Here is a 22,561-nt window from a genome sequence, read left to right on the forward strand (position 1 = left end):
ATATCTGCTGTGTGTAAAAACAGCAACACAAGAATCCAGAATGAAGACAAGAAACTCAAAGCTCACACACAAAACAGGTGGAGCTAATTTTGTGACGTGTTTCTGTAAAAACACCACAGAAGTGAATCATCAAAGTTTCCATGTGAGCTGATGATGCTGCTGCAGAGTTTCTGTGAACCTCCTGTGACCCCGCCTCCTCATACAGAGACATCTTATTGCTCTTCAAACTGCATCACGTGGACACATGTGATTGTGTATTGTAGTATTGATCCCAATGCTGGTATTAGTACTGGATCAATAACACTGGATGGATGCGTTCAGCATGGAGCCCCTGAGCTGTGTTACAGACAAACATGAAAACTGACAGGTGTGTGTCATTCACAGTCTGTAACACTTCTAAACAACAGAGGCTGACCCAAGTGCCTCAGAGCCAGGCACGCTCACATCACAGCTCTCTAAATAAGCCAGTTTCAAAATAAGAGCTGAAAGCTGTGTTTGCTTGTGTTAGCTTATTATTGTGGAGACTAACATTCAGTGATCATGTGTTCAGACTCATAATGATTACTCTCAGAAATCCTGATCTTTGTATTTACTGTGTGTTGGATCAATAACTGAGATTCATCGTATCACACAGCTGTGCTGCTGCTGCTGGTGATGTCAGCACATCTGGAACAATACGAGGTATCTGCTACCAGACTGAGCAGGACGTGAGACCTGTGGACTGTTTAAAGCTGTCCCTCCACAGCTCACTCAGACCTGATCCACACCTCAGTGATATTCTCTGACTTCCTCAGTAGAGACAGAAACCATTCAGATCTGGGACGATCAGCTGACTGATGATGTCACACAGACTGTGTTTTTCAGGAACAGTGATTCTGATGTGAGCCTGCTAGCTGACAGCAGACCTGATGAAACCACATGTTCACATCTGTGAGGACAGACTGGACTCTTTGACTGCACCTTGGTTCTCCTCAGAGGTCTGTACAGGAGCATGTCCACCCCCACTGAAGATCTCAGTCACTGTGAAACATAGAAAGCTGCTTGTGTAGCCTCTGCCTCACATGTAGATACAGCTACAGGTTTCTCTGTCAGTCAGACTGAAACAGTGTCCTGATGCTGCATCATTCAGCTCTGTGCCCCAGTCAGCATCACTGTGAGCTACCAGTGTCAGTGTTTCTGCCCTTTTCCTGTAACACTACACTCAGCACAGGCTCAGCTGCTATCCAGTGTTGGACTTTGGCTTCAGCTGCTGTGATAGATCCTCTAACATAGATCAGCTCTGCTACATGTTGTTAGATAAGTGCAGCTGCCTGTCATGTCCTGATGTTTCTCTGGCTCAGCAGCTTCTCCATCAGAGGTTCACATGGAGCTGATCCAGTATCTCCAGTAACTGTGTTCTGTGCCTCACTGGTTCATCCTTCTGTCTGTGTGACGTCAGTCAGATGTTGAAGTTAAACTCTGTAATCTTCACTGTGTCACAGAGTTCAGTGAGTCCCGTTATTCACAGTATCAATCAGATCATCAGAGAACAGCTGATCAGCAATCAGTGGTGCCAACAGCACCTCCTGTGGTGAGAGGATGCAATAATGCAATGTAGCATTTTTACACTCAACACTTCCAGTCATGGAAACTGTCTGTTGGATCTGTTTGACGTTGCTTTCTTGTGTTGCTTTCTTGGTTAGAGTTCCTCACAAATGTCCAGATTATTCTTCTAATGAGGCGTCGACCATGTTTTCAGTTCTTTGGAAGAAAACATCGCCCTTTGCCATCCTTACTTTTCTTTGACTTCTTCAAATGCAGCTGAACTCCAGCTGGTATTTTATTGGACTTTGCAGCTGTTTCTGGTCATCAGTTCATTCCTGCAAACCTCTGAACCTGAACAACAATGATGCTGCATTGCTGGCTGATCCCAAAAGGTTGATTCTGTTCATCTGGACGTTTTCAGAAACGTTTGCTCACTGATCAGGTGACTTCTTCAGTCTCAGCTGACTGCAGCTTTACAACCTTACAAACAGCACATTTGCACAATGACTGAAACCAGCAGCAGCAGCACCTGATATATATGATACTAATATAATACATATACATATATAATCCATACTAATGATGAAGGAACTGAGCTCACAGTCCATTGTTCATTCAGTGAACTACTCAGTTTATTTTGGGCCTCAGAAATGCTCACTCTGTTTGTACATCACTGTCAGCAATAGACTCATTCTGCTGTGTGGACAGGAACACATGTGACATCACTTCCTGTTTGTTTGTGACTGAAGAGGAAGAAGTTTACAAGGAATCATTTAGAAGAGTTTCAAACATCAACTGATTGAATCCATGAATCTGAAAACGTGTTTGTGAGTGAAAGAGACAGACATGTACAGACTGAACTATCTGTTCAACAGTCAGAGTGTTTCTGTAACAGGAGACACTCTTTACATCCCACTCAGCACAGGGACACTGAGGAACCAGGAGACCAGAACCTAAACCCAGGATAAAGAGTTTGAGTGAATGTGGTGTTGAAGGTGTGGAGGTGGATCAGAGTGTCAGAGGAGACTCTGTAGAAGGACAGAGTGCCAGCAGGACAGTCCACATACACTGCTGCTCTGTTAGAGACGGAGGAGGAGGAGGAGGAGGAGGAGGGGGAGGAGGAGGAGATGGATGTTTTTCTGTTATTGTGACAGACAGAATAACCAAGACCATCAAAGCACTGCAGACTCCAGGACTGATCATTGCGTCCAAACACACAGTCATAACTGTCTCCTTTCCTTCTGATGCTTCTGTAACTCACTGATATATAAAAGTCTCCTCTACACTCGACCTCCCAGTAACAGCGACCAGTCAGACCATCTCTACACAGCAGCTGAGGATAATCATCAAATCTGTCTGGATGATCAGGATATGACTGAACCTCCCACACATGTGTCACCTTCCTGTTGTTGTCAGACAGTTGGAGGTTTGTGTGCACTGTGTTTGTGTCGATTGTGAGTTGACAGGAATCTGATGGAGAGAACAAACACAATCCAGCTGCAGTTATTGATCCATCATCTGTTCATTGATTGACACTTTGATGATGACTCCTGACATGATGAAGATGGTTGAATGTGTGCTGCTTTGTTTTCATGAATCCCATTAAAAACACACTTACACTTCCTCAGACCTGGTCTCAACCATCGGACTCCAGCAGGCTCCACCCTGAAAGGAGGAGGGGGGTCAGAGCAGCACAGTCAGCATGCACACATGGACATTACATGGCTCTCATACACACTGTTACACACTGAGCTCAAAGCTCGGCTCCACTGTTTTATTCAAAGAAATCTACATTTATTTATCAGCACATTTAAAAACAGCTTGAGCCAAAGTGCTGCACAGAGTAGAGAGAAAATAGGAAACATACACAGTAATTACTATAAAGACTCGTCAGAATTGAAAGCTACAGAGTACAAATGTGTTTCCAACCGGGTTTTAAAAATGTCGAGTGTTGGTGACAACCTGATGTGAAGGGCGACTGTTCCAGAGTTTGTCTGCAGCGATCGATAAAGCTCACCTCTGTTTTTACGTCTAGTTCTGGTCAGAAGCTACTTATCTGCAGACCTGAGGGCTCGACTTGGATTATTTTGTTAAAGAGAGATAAGATGGAGCCAATCCATTCAGAGATTTAAAGACAAACAACCAGATCTGGAAGTGGATTCTACCACGTACTGGTAACCAGTGGAAAAAGCTGGAAAAAGCTGGTGATGGGTCGTCTAGCACAGACCCACCGCTGGAACCAGACAATTCATGAGGGAGAGAACTGTGACAGCGCCGTTCCTTCACTTGACCTCAGTCGCTCTCGTCTGCTCCCTCGTAACACTGCTCTTTATTGAGGTTACATGAATATGCATAAGTTCATTAACATATGACGTCTTACACAGGTATGAACAAAGAGTACCAGTCTGTGCATAGAGTAGGTATGTGTGTGTGTGTGTGTGTGTGTGTGTGTGTGTTCCAGATGTGACCCTGTGACCCCAAAGCTTGTGCTAAGAGTCCAGTGGTCCCCCTAACAAAGGGCTCTTATACTTAACCAGAGGTGGATGCAAAATACCAGGGAGATGAGAGAGCGAACCGGGTTGCCAGTCTTAAAACAGATCTACTGAGGCAGCAAGATTTCTTCAAGAAAGCAACCAAAGAGAATAATGCAGCAGTCGAAGCCACGTGGTTAGTGAGATGATTGCTAAAGCAGGGAAGCCATTCACAGAAGGTGAATTTGTCTAAAAGTGCATATTGCAGGCTGCAAATATAGTCTGTCCGGGAAAGAAAGGTCAGTTTAGCAACATCAGCCTTTCTGCCAACACCGCAGCAGATCACATTTCTGACCTGTCAAGTGACATTTATGACCAACTGTGTGAGAAAGCCAAATGTTTCAGTGTATACTCAGTCGCTCTTGATGAGACCACAGACATCACCGACACTGCCCAGCTCCCAATGTATGTCTGTATGTTGATGTCATTTTGAGGCTACAGGAGGAATTTGATCACAGATTTGCTGACTTCAAGACACACGGAGCCACCTTTCAAATTTTTGCGGACCCCTTCTCCTTTGATGTGCAAGATGCCCCTTCTGTGCTTCAAATGGAGCTCATTGAGCTGCAGTGCAACTCTGAACTCAAAGCAAAGTTCAGGGAGGTGAGTGGAAAAGCAGACAAGCTTGGACAATTTTTGAGAGAATTGAGCCCTAGTTTCCCTCGGCTTTCCCGAATGTTCAAGCGGACCATGTGCCTTTTTGGTAGCACATACTTGTGCGAAAAGCTCATCTCCACTTTGAACTTCAATAAGTCCAAGTACAGGTCCAGACTTACGGATGATCATCTTCAAGACATACTGAGGGTCGCAACTGCTTCCTCCCTCAGGCCAAATCTGGCTCGGCTATGCGAGAGGAAACGCTGCCAGGTCTCTAGCAGCAAAGAGTAGGCAAGAGAAGCCATGTTCAGAAGAACAGTTCATTTTCTACAGTGTTCCATTCATGTTCAGAAGAAGGTTATAGAACTGTTAATACAGACATTTCAATCTAAATACAGCAGATATAGAAGACTGAAAAAAACACATAAGTTCACTGACTAAAAATATCTTATTATTATTTTATTTATGTATTAGATTGATTTATTTTCTTATTAATTCTTAATTTGTTAATTAATTAATTAATTTGTTTTCATATTTTGTGTTAAAAAATAAAAATAAAGAGATTTGAGAAGATTGGAATTTTTTAACCATGCTTTTCTTGTGGAAAACCTAACGTGGCCCAGCCTCACCCAGACTCTGCCTGCAGCGGCCCCCAGCTAAATTGAGTTTGAGACCCCTGTCCTACACCATAAACCAGTAAGAGAAGGTACGACCTCTCTCATGGCCCCAAGTGGTGTGTGCATGCCAGAGCACTTTGGAAGGCACACAGAGTCTTTACAGACTACTAAGGATCAAACCTCTATCATTATGCAATCGATTATACAACTTTAAACATATATGACTAAATATTTCTAAGCATAAATGACAATCAACAATATAAACCTTACAGCTGGTTTTAATAACAGAATTCATTTGTTTCTCAAATGAGAAAGAGCTATCGAGAAACACTCCTAAATCTTTAGTTCTTAACTTTTCCAGTGGGCCAGGGTCAACATTATCTGCTAATGCTAAATAGACTTATTAACTAATGCTAATTTGATGTGAATTAGCATTATGCACTAATGCTAACACTTACTTTTGTAAGTAGCTAATGCTAACACTATTTCCCTTAACTTTATAACAATGTGAACGGCTAATGCTAACACTCTTTTCCCTAGCATTACAACATCTGAGCTGCTAATGCTAAGTAGGCCGCCATTAGCACCTAAGTCTAATTTAAGGCAAATACGCATTAGAACCTAATGCTCATATCGTTTTCCTTTGTTTTATAACAATGTGAGCAGCTACTGCTAAATAGCATTAGCTAATAACAGCAGTCTAATTTAATGCGAGTTAGCATCATTTGCATTATAACGATGTGAGGAGTTAATGCTAAGTATGCTGCCATTAGCAGCTAATTCTAATTAGGGATGAATAATTATTACCACCTAATGCTAATATCGTTTTCTCTTCCCTTTTAACAATGTGAGCAGCTAGTGCTAGGTAGGCTGATGCTAAAAGCTAATGCTAAAGCTAAAGCTAATTGGATGTGAATTAGCATTACATTAGTGAGGAGTTAATGCTAAGTAGACTGCCATTAGTGGCTAATGCTAATTTTAGCTGAATAGGAATTGGCAGCAAATGCTAATACCATATTTTCTTGGTTTATAAAAATGTGACCAGCTAAAACTAAGTAGGTTGCCGTTAGTAGCTAATACTAATTTGAGGTGAATTAGCATTATTCGCTTATGCTAACGAAGTTTATTTCTTACTTTTAAACAATAGGAGTAGCTAATGTGAACACTTTTTTAATTCAATTTTAACTTTTCCCCTGCAATGTGAAGAGTTAACGCTAAATAGGACGCTGTTAGTGGCTAATTCTAATTTTAGATGAAAAAGCATTAAAAGGTAATGTTAATAGCATATTTTCTTGCTTTATATCAATATCAGTAGCTAATGCTAGGTATGTAGCCATCATTAGCTAATGCTAATTTAGGTGAATTAGCATTAGCCACTAATGCTAACTATGTTTTTGCCAACTCTTTTCCCTTGCATTATAACAATGTGAGCAGCTAATGCTAAGAAGGCTGCCATTATTAGGTAATGCTAATTATTATGTGTGTTAGCATTATCCTCTTCTGCTAGCAATTTTTTATCTTATACTTTAACAATACCAGCAGCTATAGCTAACATTACTTTCATTTTAGTTAAGCTTATTTAGCATTAATTAACTTCATTTAGCAATAAGAAGTTTATGGTACATAGGCTACCATTAGTGGCTAATACTAATTTTAGGTGAATAAGCATTGGCAACTAATGCTAATACCATATTCTCTTGATTTTTAACAATGTGAGCAGCTAGTGCTAAGTAGGCTGATATTAGCAGCTAATGCTAATTTGATGTGAATTAGCATTGTATTAGTGAGGAGTTAATGAGAAGTATATTGCCATTAGTCACTAATGCTAATTTTAGGTAAATAGAAATTGGCAGCTAATGCTAATACCATATTTTCTTGCCTTATAACAATGTGACCAGCTAATGCTAAGCAGGTGCCGTTATTAGCTAATACTAATTTGAGGTGAATTAGCATTATCCGCTTATGCTAACAATGTTTTTTCTTACTTTTTAACAATATGCCATTAGTGGCTAATTCTAATTAGGGGTTAATAATTATTACCAGCTAATGCTAATATCGTTTTCTCTTCCCCTTTAACAATGTGAGCAGCTAGTAGTGCTTATACTGTTTGCTTTGTAAGAATGACAGCAGCTAATGATACGAAGTCTACCCTTATTAACTAATGCTAATTTGATGTGAATTAGCATTATCCGGTAATGGTAACTCTTTTCCCCTGCATTACAACGACGTCAGGAGTTAATGCTTAGTAGGCTGCCATTAGGGGCTAACTCTAATTAGGGGTGAATAATTATCAGCAGCTAATGCTTAACTAATACTACGTTGACGTGAATTAGCATTATGCACACTGCTAATACTGTTTTCCCTTACTTTTTAACAATGGTCGTGTCCAAATTCACGGGCTGCATCCTCCTGAGGCCGCATTTGTAGACCGATTATGTCACAGCGACGCACCGAAGGCTGTCCAAAGTCGTAGACTCCTCCGAATGCAGCCGACAAATGCGTACTCCTTTTCCCCGAATTTGAAGGATGGGTCGGGTGTGTCCTTTGTGGCCTACCATATCCCAGAATTCATAGTGCGGCCCAGCCAAACTCCAGTTTCCAACAATGGCGGCAGCTACTAAGTTTTAAAATTACTCATACAAATCCTTCTGGGTCACAAAATAAACTTTTAACATATTTTCAGGCAAGAAAGTAGCTGTGTAAACATCAACTATCTGCTCGGTTTATCAAGATATTGCATATTTGCAAAAGTGCGTCGATGTTTTCGGAGACGTCTGTTACCCAACAGCTTGATAGCTAGCCGAGAGCTCGAGGGTCAGTGAAGCCGCCGAGAACGGCACAACTCCCGGCACATCATTTTCAGATCACCGCGGACTTTTGCTACTCGGGTTAAACGTAATATATAAGTCACTTAGACAACCTAAAAATGTTATTGTTGGGCTTTTTTCAGTGTTTTGTTTGTTCGTGAGTAAATCAGTTTGGCTGAGATTGTACTTATTCGATTAGGTTAGATAAAATAAAACGTTATTAATGCCCCGGGTGGGTTCCTCCTTGGTTTTTACACAGCTGACTAAACGTCACACAGAAAACTAATTAAACAGTAGTATGAGACGGTCGAGAATTTACGCCAGTGTCCTGTTATATTTTAGATAGCAAGGAGTAGACGGCCGAGTTTATTAAACTCCACGAGACAGCGATGACGCTAATCAGAAGGCTAGACCGTCCAATTTCCCCAGCCGTTTACTTCTGGCCTACCCGACCTTCTGAGGACCTGGCCCAGGTAGACCGCGAAGGCCGGGTCCTCAGGAGGATGCAGCCCATGAATTTGGACATGACCAATGTGAGCGGCTAATTCTAAGTACGTTGTTGTAAATAGCTAATGCTAATTTAATGTGAGTTAGCATTATCTAATAATGCTAACACTGTTTTCTCTTACTTATTAAAAATGATAGTAGCTAATACTAATACTCTTTTCCGTTGGGTAACAACGAAGTGAGGAGTTAATGCTAAGTAGGCTGCTTTTAGCGGCTTATTCTAATTAGGGGTGAATAATTATTAGCAGCTAATGCTAATACCGTTTTCTCTTTCCTTATAACAATATGAGCAGCTAATCCTGATTTGATGTAAATTAGCATTATATTAGTGAGGAGTTAATGCTAAGTAGGCTGCCATTAGCAGCTAAAGGTAATTTGAGGTGAATAAGCACTAGTAGCTAATGCTAATACCCTTTTCTCTTGTGTTATAATGATGTGACGTTAATGCTAAATAGGCTGCCATGAGTGACTCTTTTCCCTTGCATTATAACAATGTGAAGGGTTTATGCTTACTAGGCTCCCATTTGCAGCTAAAGCTAATTTTAGGTGAATAAGCATTAGTAGCTAACGCTAATACCCTTTTCTCTTGTGTAATAATGATGTGAGACGTTAATATTGTTCTCAAACAACAGAATGAGAATGAAATATTGATTCTAACAGGGCCCATAAACAGCATCAGCTTAGCAGCATTAGCTTATCAGAGATTCCATCATGGTCACACAAATCCTTAGCAGAGCAAGGTGGCCTACTTAGCAATAGCTGCTCAAGTTGTAGAAAGCAAGGGAAAACAGTATTAGCATTAGCTGCTAAATGTGCACTTGAGAACAAATTATTGTGAATTCAGCCGTGAATGTAGAGTTTGTCATTATTTAAGCTTCCATTTCCGAATGTTAGCTGCTACTATCTGCCTCTGTCAAACACACAGACTGAAATGATTCACAGCCTTGTTTCATCTTTCTGTCAGTGTCACTGAGACTGTGGACATACAGCATGGGAAACATACACATGACTGACACTTTATTAGGTACACAGTGCCAACTATCTCAGGTACACCTGTGACCTAATAAAGTCTAAAGTTGCAAAATGTTGTCTCTGTCCAAATATTTATGGACCTAACTGTAGGTCTACTTTTAATGAAACTCTCAACATGACTTATCAGTTATAATTAATTTTCCTGCAAACAGACTCCTTGGAGACCCCTACATAAATATCCATGTACTATCCAGCTAGACTACTATGTCTGTCCCTGAAAATATTCCTGCATGTGTAATTGTTCATGTGTCATCTGCAGGAAACAATCAGGAACTGAGTGAAGGACACAGGAAATGTTTCCATCTCTTCCTCCTCTATCAGACATTCTCTCCATACCTGAGAGTGTCCAGTCTCCAGCCTGGATCCTTCAGTCCAGCCGACAGCAGCTTCATTCCTGAGTCACCTGGATGATTGTAGCTCAGGTCCAGCTCTCTCAGATGGGAGGGGTTGGAGCTCAGAGCTGAGGCCAGAGAAGTACAGCCTTCCTCTGTGATTAGACAGCCTGACAGACTGCAGACACACAAAACAACAATCTGTCAACAATCGTTTTCTCTTTGTCACAATAAAATCTATCCATTTACATCCATTCAATGTAACTTTATTTAAAAGTGACAATTCCCAACAGACAACAACAGTCATCTGAAGCTGTTTAACAGTGTAAGGTAACAGCCTCCAATATTAGAGAGAAAGCCCCAACCATCAGACAATTGTGGAGATACAGAAATTCTTTTAATGCTACCATATAATCTGCATCATTATAACTGCATTAATAACATTCTTTACAGCATTATTCCATCTAATAATATTTCTCACAGTATTGATATTGCATTAAAGTTGTCTATTGAAGATGTTCATTTGAGGATCCTTCCATTATGTTAACTTTTATTACAAGTACGGTCAGAAGTATTTCATACACATTGCATATTTGTGCTTATTTCGAGTTGATGTTCGGTTCATTAAGGGTCTTAAGCTTCACTGGCGTGACTGTCCAGGTGATACATGCTGAGGGAAACTAGAACAGGATGATTGCATGCATGCTTACAATACATATAACACATAATCTAGGAATGTGTCAGGCCTGAGGCCTTAACTCATTTGGTGTCTCACTATATATTACTCTACTTGGCAACAGATGACCAGAGTCAATAATTAGCCCCAGAGACCCTGAGGGCTTGAAGTTTATTACCTTGTATGGAAGGTGTTATAGAAAAGAGAAGTTCTATGTCTGTTTATAGCCATTAAAGATGTACAAGATGTACCATTAACTGTGACTAATGTCTGGAACCTATTTTAATCTGACTATTTTTATTGACGCCATGGGGGGGCGTATACCCCACTGCTTTGTAAGTGTCCACAACATGTATTTTTGTCAGAAGACATAGGCTGATGTTTTCTCCTGTGTGTTAATAAACTCATCGTTTGATTGCACTTCTCTGGGGCCTCCGTGGTTTGTCTCACTGCTCTACATTGATCGATTTCGCGACACAATCCACTGTGAGCAGCACTTGGTGGTGGTGGGAAGAAGAACTCCCTTTGACACAAAGATCCTCCCAGTGAAAACAGGCTCCAGGAGGAGCATCTACCATGACTGGTTGCAGGGTGAGGGGAAAGAGAAGAGATGAGCTCAGACAGACAAGAACAAAACACAAACTAAGGAGAGAGAAGACAAAAGACATGCAGTAGTGACATATAAAAGCATCAGCAGTGAAAAGAGGGGAGTGGAGAAGAAAGCAGAGCATCATGGGAATTCCACCAACAGCCTGAGCCTATAGCAGCATAACTAAGGGATGGTTCACCTGATCCAGCTCGAACTATAAGCTTTATCAAAAAGGAAAGTTTGCAGCTGATCTTCAAAGTAGAGAGGGTGTCTGTCTCCTAAACTCAAACTGGGAGCTGCTTCCACACCAAGTCCAACATAGCCAGGCTGAGTCGTTAGATTAGTCCAACGTAAAGTCAGAAAGTCATTACTTATGTCACATTTGACTGCAAATGTAGAAAAACTGTCCAAAAGTTATTTCTAAATCTGATATTAAACAGTTTAAATGGTGAAAAAAGCTGTAAAGAAAACAGAGTCAATAAAAGCCTCTTTAGAGGGTCACCAGTTTAAAACTCAGACATTTAAACTGGTGATTCTCCTTCTCTGCTCCATTTCCTCTCTAGACTTCCTGTTCCTAGGAGGGATTTGATTGGCTGAACGTCCTTTTAGCCTTTCTTTAGTTCTTTGGGTGCTAATCAAAGAGGTAAACACACGAATCATGTGATGTGACATAAGGAGCGCTCTGATTGGTTGGGATTGACAAACTATGGTGCTATTTGCAAGCTTCGCTTTGCAGAGGCAAGAAAATCTCTTAGATAGGGATGAGACGCTCCACAGTGACGTTTCCACACTTTGGAGCTTCTGAAGTGCAGATGTTTGGAAACGCTGCTCCAACGTGTGGTTCAAACACTCAGATCACGTGACCTCAGCTGCCACAGGTGGCATACCTGCTGCTTCCATGTTAGCATGTTAGCTTCAACAGGTGGTCAGTGTGAGAGCAGAAGATGATATCAGTGACATCCAAACAAGGAAGGAAGAGACTGTTGAAGGCAGCGAGCTGTGACTGCTGTGAACAGTGTTCTCACACTATTTTCTCCCTGTGTCAACATACATGAGGCTGTTTCAGCTGCAACACACCACAAACACCTTTATACAACTAAATATACTGAGAGCACACTGCTGTGGTTGCTGTGGTAACCATCCATATATCTAGATGTTTGGGGCCGAGTCTTCTTCCTCATCCTTGGTTAAACCCTCAAAGTTTGATGTGTTTTTTTGTGATTTGGTTTTATTTGTTGTTCTAGACACTGTGAAACAAAGCTAGAAGCCCCTGTGGTACAGTGGGGGACTCAAACCCAGGACCCAACCTGCTCCAACAACAGTCAGAAGGATTTTGTTAAGTCTCATTTTCTGTTCATTAGGAAAACATCAATAATTAAGAGCACATGTTTATAGAGGCACATTCAGACCAATGACAACAGTCCATTCACACTGACCTCCACCTTTTTAAATGTGAGTAAACACATCATGGTTCTGGTGCTGATGTGGTATCAGGGACAGGTGATGATTTTGAACTCAGTCTGAGGTTTGATTACATTAAACCTGCACTGCTTTCTCCTGTTTATGACACATTTATACCCAAAGTCTCAGCTGGATAACAAAGAACGAGGAAAAACACATTTGTTGAGAGAATTGTTAACAAATGTGGTGAGAGTGTTGTAATAGTTACAGACAGAACTATGATTTATTTATTTAAATGCATTCCAGGATGTTTTTTACTCACGTTATGTCTCTTCCACGATGTTATTTTTCTCTCCTACAACGTACGTTAAAATTACATTAGCATGACCATTTATCCAAATTAGGCGATGACATCATTTAGCGACTTCCAGCGACTTTTAGGACAGCCAATAGCAATTTTCCTTACTGAGGAGTTGGCAACACTGGGAGCAGTGGGTGGATGGCAGCATCATCATGTAACACAGAGCAGCATTAATTGCTGCTCTGTGTTACTCTCCAGCCTCTCTTTAACTTAGTCCTCTCAGTTTTTTCCTCCTTACAAACTAGAAAACCTTTTTCAGCTTCTCCTCCACACCCGAGCTGTGGCTAAGGTGCTACCAGCACGCAGGCTCGGTGTGTCCAAATTCATGGGCTGCATCCTCCTGAGGACACATTTGTAGACCGATAACGTCACAGCGACGCACCAAAGGCTGTCCAAATTCCTCCGAATGCAGCCAACAAATGCGTCCTCCTTTTCCCCGAATTTGAAGGATGGGTCAGGTGTGTCCTTTGTGGCCCACCATATCCCAGAATTCATAGTGCGGCCCAGCCAAACTCCAGTTTCCAACAATGGCGACCACTACTAAGTTTTAAAATTACTCTTATTAATCTTCCTGGGTCACAAAATAAACTTTTAACATATTTTCAGGTGAGAATGTGGGTGTGTAAACTTCAAATATCTGCTCGGTTTATCAAGATATCGAATATTTGAAAAAGTGCTTCGACGTTTTCGGAGACGTCTGTTACCCACCAACTCGATAGCTAGTCGAGAGCTCGAGGGTCACTGAAGCCGCAGAGAACGGCACAACTCCTGGCACATCATTTTCAGATCACCGCGGACTTTTGCTACTCAGGTTAAAAGTAATATTAGTAACATATGACTGAATCTATATCTCACTTAAAGCTTTCTGTAAATGAAAGAATCAGTGAAAATGAGGCACTTCAGCTGATTTTAAACAAAAACTCTGAACATAACCTGATCCAGACCAGGTTATTGGTTCAGCATCAGTAACCACGGTGATGTAGGCAGGTAGAAACAGAGCTAGACAGAGACAGACAAACATTTATGCTCACAATCACACATCTCCAGTTAACCTTGCATGCATGTTTTTGGACTGTGGGAGGAAGCAGAGAACCTGAAGACAACCCACACAGGCCACACTATCACTCTTATTTACAGAATTATAATCTAATTAGATGATAAAGTAATAAATTATTTGGTATTTTAATGAAAATACATTTTAGCAATAGTTTATAAGTCAACAATTATAGTTTAAAAAAAAGTGACAAATCAAGCAGTCAATAAAACCTTCTACAGCAGAAACTAATGTAGACAATGTCGGGGGAGGAAGTAAAAGTAAAAACCAGAGACGATAACTACCAAAATAAAACAGGAAGTGAATAGCATTCAAGCTCACTTTAAGGTCAACAGTCAAATTCTGTTTTGTATTAATCTATTGTTTTGAATTTTTGTTTACATTTTGTTTAAGTGAGGCAATGAGTCATATCAATATGACCAAATATATATTTCATCTTTTCAGTCAGAAATAATCAATTGATCATATTTTTATTACTAAATGTTTCTGAAAATCAAATTCTGATATCTGAACAAACAGCTCTGTAAAAACCTTCAGAATACAGGAATCGAACTAGAAGGTTTGGTGGATGAAGCACTGCTAAAATAAAGATTTTGGACTCAGAGGAGCAGATGGGTCATTTCATTGCAAATGAAAGACAGAAAGTGAACAAATATCACTAAAAACCCCAGACACTAATTTCTACATCAAGACTTTTTTAAAAATAGATTTACTGTTTATGCAGTAATACAAATCAGGTTTAACGTGATCATCAATGAAAAATTTTAAATCCTGACCTGAGAGTTTCCATTTTACAGTGTGGACTCTTCAGTCCTTCAGACAGAAACTTCACTCCTGAATCCTGCAGGTCAGAGTTACTCAGGTCCAGCTGTCTCAGACTAGAGGACTGGGAGCTGAGAGCTGAGGACAGAGCTTCATAGCCTCTCTCTGAGAGCTTACAGTGACTCAGTCTGAAAAATGACAGATAAACATTAAACAAACACTGTTGTTAAGTTGCAATGAGGGTGCACTAAAGAGTTTTTAGATTTTGCAATAAATCCTGTTTTTTTACTGAGAGTCAACAAATGGATGACGCTGACATTTGTTAACTGACAATGGTCAATCAATTCTGGTATTCTATTGCAAATGCCAATTGGGCTCCATGTGCCGGGCAGTGCATTAGCACCAAAGTAGCTGACATATTGATCAATAACTCTCTGCTCATTAAATTATCATAAAACTATTACAGAAATTAAACTGACTTTTTTCCCATTTAATGGATTCTTATTGGTTAATTCGGTCATAATTCTTCATTTTAGGCTTTATTTAAAGTTTTAGTCCTTACTTTAAGTCCCAGTCTATATTTCTGACTTTCTACAATCCTACAGCTCATCTCACATCTGAGATCTTCCAGTTAAAGGCTGTTACTGGTCCCACTAACTCATTTATTCAGACTCTAGTATTCAGAGTGGCCTTTAACTAGTTTTAGGTTGTATGATGTTCAGTGTTTGCTGTTTAATGTTTTTATCTTCTGTGTTTTTATTGCCTGTTTCTATTGTAAAGCACTTTGTGGTTTTTGACCTGTGAAGCTGCTGTATAAATAAATTTTACTTACAGGATGATTCTGGACATGACTTTGATAAAAGCTGACACCCAGATATGTTTAAGACACTCTGACATTTACTGCTGCTATCAAACATTAAGTATAATATACTGTATTTAGTGCTGATGATCATTCAAATAAATATGTTTAAGTTTTTAAGGGTCCATCACACATTACAATGTTTATGTTATAAATAAAAGCCTGATCACATGTTTACTTACAGAGCTTTTTTGGAGGCTTTGACCACTGGCAGCAGCCTCAGAAGAGTCTCCTCTGAAGCAGAGTATTTCTTCAGGTCAAACACATCCAGATCTTTTTCTGATGACAGTAAGATGAAGACCAGAGCTGACCACTGAGCAGGAGACAGTTTATCTGTGGAGAGACGTCCTGAACTCAGGGACTGTTGGATCTCCTCCACTAGAGAACGATCATTCAGTTCATTCAGACAATAGAACAGATTGATGCTTTTCTCTGCAGACAGATTCTCACTGAGCTTCTCCTTGATGTACTGAACTGTTTCCTGATTGGTCTGTGAGCTACTTCCTGTCTGTGTCAGCAGACCTCGTAGGAGAGTCTGATTGGTCTGCAGTGAAAGACGCAGGAGGAAGCGGAGGAACAAGTCCAGGTGTCCATTTGGACTCTGTAAGGCCTTGTTCACAGCACTCTGGTAGAAGTGTTTCTCTGCAGATTGAACTTCTTTCTGTAATTCTTTTTTTCCAAACAATTTAAACCACTTGGATGTTGTTTTTTGTTCTTCCAGCAGATTGAGTCCAGACTTGATGAAGGTCAGATGGACATGAAGAGCAGCCAGAAACTCCTGAACACTCAGATGGATGAAGCAGAACACCTTGTCCTGGTACAGTCCTCTCTCCTCTTTAAAGATCTGTGTGAACACTCCTGAGTACACTGAGGCTGCTCTGATATCGATGCCACACTCTGTCAGGTCTGATTCATAGAAGATCAGGTTTCCTTTCTGCAGCTGATCAAAAGCCAGTTTTCCCAGAGACTCAATCATCTTCCTGCTCTCTGGACTCCAGTGTGGATCTGTCTCAGCTCCTCCATCATACTTGACCTTCTTCACTTTGGCCTGAACCACCAGGAAGTGGATGTACATCTCAGTCAGGGTCTTGGGCAGCTGTCCTCCCTCTCTGGTTTCCAGCACATCCTCCAGAACTGTAGCAGTGATCCAGCAGAAGACTGGGATGTGACACATGATGTGGAGGCTTCGTGATGTCTTGATGTGGGAGATGATGCTGCTGGCCTGCTCCTCATCTCTGAATCTCTTCCTGAAGTACTCCTCCTTCTGTGGGTCAGTGAACCCTCTGACCTCTGTCACCATGCCAACACAGTCAGGAGGGATCTGATTGGCTGCTGCAGGTCGTGTGGTTATCCAGAGGTGAGCAGAGGGAAGCAGTTTCCCCTTCATGAGGTTTATCAGCAGCACATCCACTGAGGTGGACTTTCTAGGGTCAGTTAGGATTGTAGTTTTGTGGAAGTCCAGAGGAAGTCGACACTCATCCAGACCATCAAAGATGAACACAACCTGGAAGTCTTCAAAGCTGCAGATTCCTGCTTCTTTGGTTTCAGTAAAGAAGTGATGAACAAGTCCCACCAAGCTGAACTTTTCCTCTTTCAGCACATTCAGCTCTCTGAAAGTGAATGGAAATATGAACTGGATGTCCTGGTTGGCTTTGTCTTCAGCCCAGTCCAGGCTGTATTTCTGTGTTAAAACTGTTTTCCCAATGCCAGCCACTTCCTTTGTCAGCACTGTTCTGATTGGTTCATCTCTTCCAGGTGAGGCTTTAAAGATGTCTTCTTGTCTGATTGTTGTTTCTGGTCTGTGTGGTTTCCTGGATGCTGTTTCAATCTGTCTGACCTCATGTTCATCATTGACCTCTGCAGTCCCTCCCTCTGTGATGTAGAGCTCTGTGTAGATCTGATTCAGAAGGGTTGAGTTTCCTGCTTTAGCGATGCCCTCAAACACACACTGGAACTTCTTCTTCAGAGCAGATTTAAGGTTATGATGACAAACTGCAGCTGGAAGTTCTGAATAATAATAATAAAAATACAACTTTAACAATCACATTTTACAAAATGCTGATGACAATTTCTGACCCACTGAGAAATGACCGAACACACTGGTGTCATGAGTGTCTCATTTATCCAGCAGCTTAAATCTTTAGATAAATCCTCTTACGTCTCTGCAGATGGTCAGCCAGCTCCTCCTGCTTCATTCTCCTCAGGAAGTCCACTGTGATCTTCACAAATGCCTCTCTGCTTTTTCTCCTCTGCTCATCATCCTCCCTCTGAAACTCCAAGCACTGGGGCTTATTTGGATTCAGAGCCTTCTGGATCTTCTTCAGCTCGTTCTTCACAAAAGTGATGATGTTGTCCTCCAGCAGCTGAAACAGAATACTTTATGAATGACCCACCACTCTGAACTTCAGTCTCCACAACACCCACTTCCGAACGATCAAGGGGCACATCATCCACGAACTCTTTACCAATTATAAGTTTGACTTTATCTTATTAACTGAGACATTCTCCACAACTCCATGATCCCAAAGCATGGATTCTGTTCATATGAATGCAGTGATTTAAGTGGGAGAAACATTTCACTGGTGTTCAGAGTTGAACTACCAACAGGTTGAGAATCGAAGCCAGAAACTTGGAGATGTTACAGGTGACTCATACAGACAACTGGTCTTAAAGGTAGATATTACGATATTACGTATCGGTATCGGTCCGATACTGACCTAAATTACTGGATCGGATATCGGAGAGGAATAAAAAATGTAATCCGATCCATTAAATATCAAAAAAGCACCTCAAAAACTTGCGACATGGCGTAACTCGGCTCATAACCGTAGCACGTAGGAGCAGTGTGGTCACGTGATAGAGCGGCTGTGTGTATTTGTAGCCTCGCTACCAAACCGGCATTTCATCTCCGAGGAAGTTTTCCCAGAGAGAAGTAAAGCAAGTGTGTAAGTTCATCTCTGAATGTTTGTAAAGCATTCCCACCTTAAGCTTAACAACCGATATATGAAGTGACTGCCTCTTCTCTCTCCCTCCTTCTCCTGCTGCTGCTTCAATCATGAAACTGATCAATGATCAGCTGATCGGCTTTTCTGTCACGACTCCGTCTCTCTTTTTTGTTTTTGGCCCACTTTGCACCAGAAAGAGGAAACCAGCGGCTGAACAACAGCAGCACGTTTAAGCTTGATAAGCTGTTGTTAGAATTTATTTAATATTATTTCTAGACCAGGATCTTTTTCTACAGCTGACGTAACTGTGCAGGGGCGGATCTAGCAAAGTTTAGCCAGGGGGGCCGATAGGGCATGAACAGGGAAAAGGGGGCACAAAGACATACTTTTCTTTCTTATTCTCATTTAAAATGTCGAGCTTTTAATAAATAATTATCTGAATCTTACACCCAAAGTTTTAATCTGATGTAAAATGTATAGAAGTCCATTACTGTATATAGTAACTGTTAAGTCTAATATACCCTAGTAAGCTATACTACTTTTTCCTTTGGGAAGATACCATCTGTGCAGTCTTCAATTCTGTTGAAGAAAGATGTTGAATGTATTTAATTATTCTTGAAAAATAATTTATTTCTGTGCATTATTTTTTTTCACACTGCATCAAATTAAAGTTGATTACGTCAATTAAGCATCATGAAGTGGAGGGTGGTTCCCTATTTTTTTTGTTGTTGTTGTTGCTGGGAGTTGGAACCCTATTAGTTAGGTTGCTTAATATTTCTGCTAAGTACTCTTTCAAATACCAGAATAGGGAGGATGGAGCAGGTTTAAGTTTATTAGATTGATCAGTGTTGCTGAACTATGAAATATTTTGGGTGCAGTGTTTTTTTTACATACAGGTATAACAGAATAGCTTTAGTGTTGTTGTCTATTTAAACTTGAGTATGAACTTATACAAAATGCAGCAAGATATAAAAAAAACTGTTTTATTGATTAAAAAACACTATATCGGATTCATATCAGTATCGGCAGATATCCAAATTTATGATATCGGTATCGGACATAAAAAAGTGGTATCGTGCCATCTCTACATAAAGGTACACTCTGTTTACACATACAGATCAGTATTTAAGGTTTGACTCTCATCATCTCCTCCCACAGAGCAAAATTGGTATGGTCCGGATTTGGCCCACACAATGTGCTTACACGTGGCCCACATACTGCAAAGAATGACGGCCCTTTGTTGGCCCATATCTGGTTTGCCAATTGTGGCCCACACATGGGCCACCACAAGGCCAGTTGTAGACACACTGGTGGTCCTTTGCTGGCCCATGTGTGGATTATCTCTGGCAAACCTGGTCTGGGCCACCAAAGGGCCGTCCTTCTTTGTGGTATGTGGGCCATGGGTAAGTTGTGTGCAGCCACGGGCCAGTTGCAGACACACTGCTGGTCCTGTGCTGGCCCAGAACAGCTTCAGCTCTGGCCCCAGATGTCAGCCTAATGTGTACCTTAATTAAGCCATGTAATAACAACATGTGCACAATAGTGCAAAAGTAACATGACGAAACTCTGTTCGGACAGTGAATAGACGGATTCTTATATTACTCAAAGTGCTCTACACAACATGCCACATTCACCCAAACACACACTTTCTCTTAACTTAATGCTTCCTAACTACATTCATACACATTCACACTCACGACATGCAGACTGGAGGAGCCAGGGATCGAACCACTAACCTTCCAATCAATAGGAGACCTGCTCTACCGCCTGAGCTACAGCCACCCACTGGCAAAGATGAGTAAACCCTCACTAGGTTTTGGATAAAGTGTACACTCACAAACCTGTCAAACCTGCATTTGAAACATTAGCTACCATAGCAGTGTAGTATTGCAACATGGCATTTGGTTCTTCCAACTAAAATAGGAAAATAGGAACATAAATAGTGCCATCATTGCCAGACCTGGCCCGCATCTGGTTGACATACACCCTGCCATGACACCAGTCAGTCAGAAGTGCCAGCTTGATGCCGGATCCCAGCCAGACCTGTTTTCTATGAGCCTGGGCCACATACACAAAACCACAATCGGGCCAGAAATGGCATGCTATCGCATAAACAGTGGCGTTATTGCCAGACCTGGGGCACATCTGGTTGACATACGTCTTATCATGCCTGAACTGACCTCCCAGCCCATTGTTCCTTCAGTGGGCTGGTTTCAGTCATTATACAAATGTCCTGTTTATAAGATTGAAAGCTGCAGTCAGCTGAGACTGAAGAAGTCACCTGATGATGATGATGAAATGTTTCTCCCACTGAAAATTGGGATTTACGTACCTGGATGATTGAGCATCAAGACAACTCTGTGACTTTTCTCAGATGAATAAATCCTCTCCTCCAGCTTTGTTTACATCTACCAGCCCTGTGGCGCTGCCCAGGGACAATAATCTATGTGAGAGGTGGAAAGTCATACAGGTGTCTGCTCCTGCCTTCAGTTATTTTTATCTACTGTGTGTCAACTGGCTGAACCTACTGCAACTGTCTACTGTCTCCCTAAACTCAACAATGACTTAGTGATCTATCCAATCTCTGACCAAAGACATCCTGCTGCAGGATGTTAACATAGCAGCCAATGATGATCCGGCTCACTGTGAACAACACATTTGGACCTGATTTGCTGCTCTGCTTTACAAACTGGACTTGTCCATAAAGATAATAAACTACATTATAAGGACAGCATTGCTCAATCAATTCTAATTACTATGGCCATGTTATCTCTTCTAATTAAGGTACAGACACTCAAACTTGCTGCTTTCAGTGAGAAGTCAAATGTCTGAATATGAGCTGGAAGCTGCTGAGAGTCCTCCCTCCTTCCCATGGGGTTTACTTTCTCTACTACTTTCACTATAAACACGCCCCTTTCATGCACCTGCAGAGGGCCACCAGCAGATGGAGCTGTCTTAAACAAATCCACTTGGATAGTTAGCTGTAGATGATTTTCTCAGTATGATTGTAGGACTTTGAGTTATTCTTTAGATTTATTTAAACTCTTATATTGTGCACAAGCGTTGAGCGACCATTAATTTCTCTGTACTTTTCATAAAAGAAGCCAGACTTTCAGCTAGTTTTCTATTTTAAGAGCTCAAAGTTATTGAAAAAACAATTATTCAGCTTCATTCCCACTGATCTCGACTACAAACTGTTTCACTTTGGTTTTTGTTTAAAGCCTCGATGTTTAAAACGTTTCCCTGTGATCACATTTGCACCGTCTGATTTCAAAGTTTGTTTTCTTTTGGTCATTTAGTCCACAGAGTCCTTGGTGTTCTGAAAGGGACCTATAAATAAATGTATTATTATTAATATTAATAATAAAGTACTTGTTGTACATGTACAGACCATAAATATGGAGTCCAGCTGTGTTTGATGCTGCTGGGCAGACTGACCACTGGGAACCTCTGAGCTCTGCTGGTCCACTCTGTGGAGGAACCATGGACACACACACACACACGAAGCCACTTTCATTATTAAAATGTGAATTTAGCCTCTAAAAGCTGTGTTCAGTCAGTGTTGCTGCTTCCTGTGTCTAACCTCACGTATGTGCTTCTGAAAGAACCGTTAAAAATTCCCGTAAACACTTTTAAACCTGTGAAAAAACCTTTTTAGAACAGTTTAAGCTGTTATATGTTGAACTCTTGGCTGACATCATATTGAATGCTGTGGACTCAGAATATGATGTCACTCAAGTTTACATGTGTGTGAAGGCAGACGAGTCAGTACTTTGGTAATACAGTGTAAAGTTGAATTTATTGATTGATTTCCATGAACACCACTGTGGCTCAGTGTTGTCCTGATGGAGTCTCATTAACAGCAGCCAGTATGATCCAGGCTTTAGCTGCTGGGTCTCTGTGTGACCTCTCAGACTGTTTAACAGATCAGACACAAAGAGAATCAGAGCAGCTCTGTTCTTTAAAG

At 41.1% G+C, this 22,561-nt stretch overlaps 1 protein-coding gene across 18 annotated transcripts in view; it reads right to left on the reverse strand.

The window, feature by feature from the left end:
• LOC148105978 (protein NLRC3-like) overlaps positions 1-22,561 on the reverse strand; it is a 663,817-nt gene that overhangs the window by 295,845 nt on the left and 345,411 nt on the right. For 5 of the 18 annotated variants that reach the window (XM_087837921.1, XM_087837935.1, XM_087837934.1 and 2 more), the window contains exon 3: positions 21,986-22,064. The exons of 7 other annotated variants lie outside the window; for them this stretch is intronic. In XM_087837921.1, coding sequence (XP_087694047.1) covers positions 21,986-22,064 — 79 coding nt within the window. Of the gene's footprint in view, positions 1-1,270; positions 2,634-2,815; positions 2,995-3,142; positions 3,190-9,951; positions 10,126-14,804; positions 14,979-15,831; positions 17,657-17,807; positions 18,013-21,985; positions 22,065-22,561 lie in introns of those variants that run through there. 6 more of the 18 variants (XM_087837915.1, XM_087837925.1, XM_087837916.1 and 3 more) reach the window with 6 other exon arrangements.

This window comes from Neolamprologus brichardi, chromosome 3 (assembly GCF_056152115.1).
Source record: "Neolamprologus brichardi isolate AB-2024 chromosome 3, ASM5615211v1, whole genome shotgun sequence".
NCBI classification, from domain to species: domain Eukaryota; kingdom Metazoa; phylum Chordata; class Actinopteri; order Cichliformes; family Cichlidae; genus Neolamprologus; species Neolamprologus brichardi.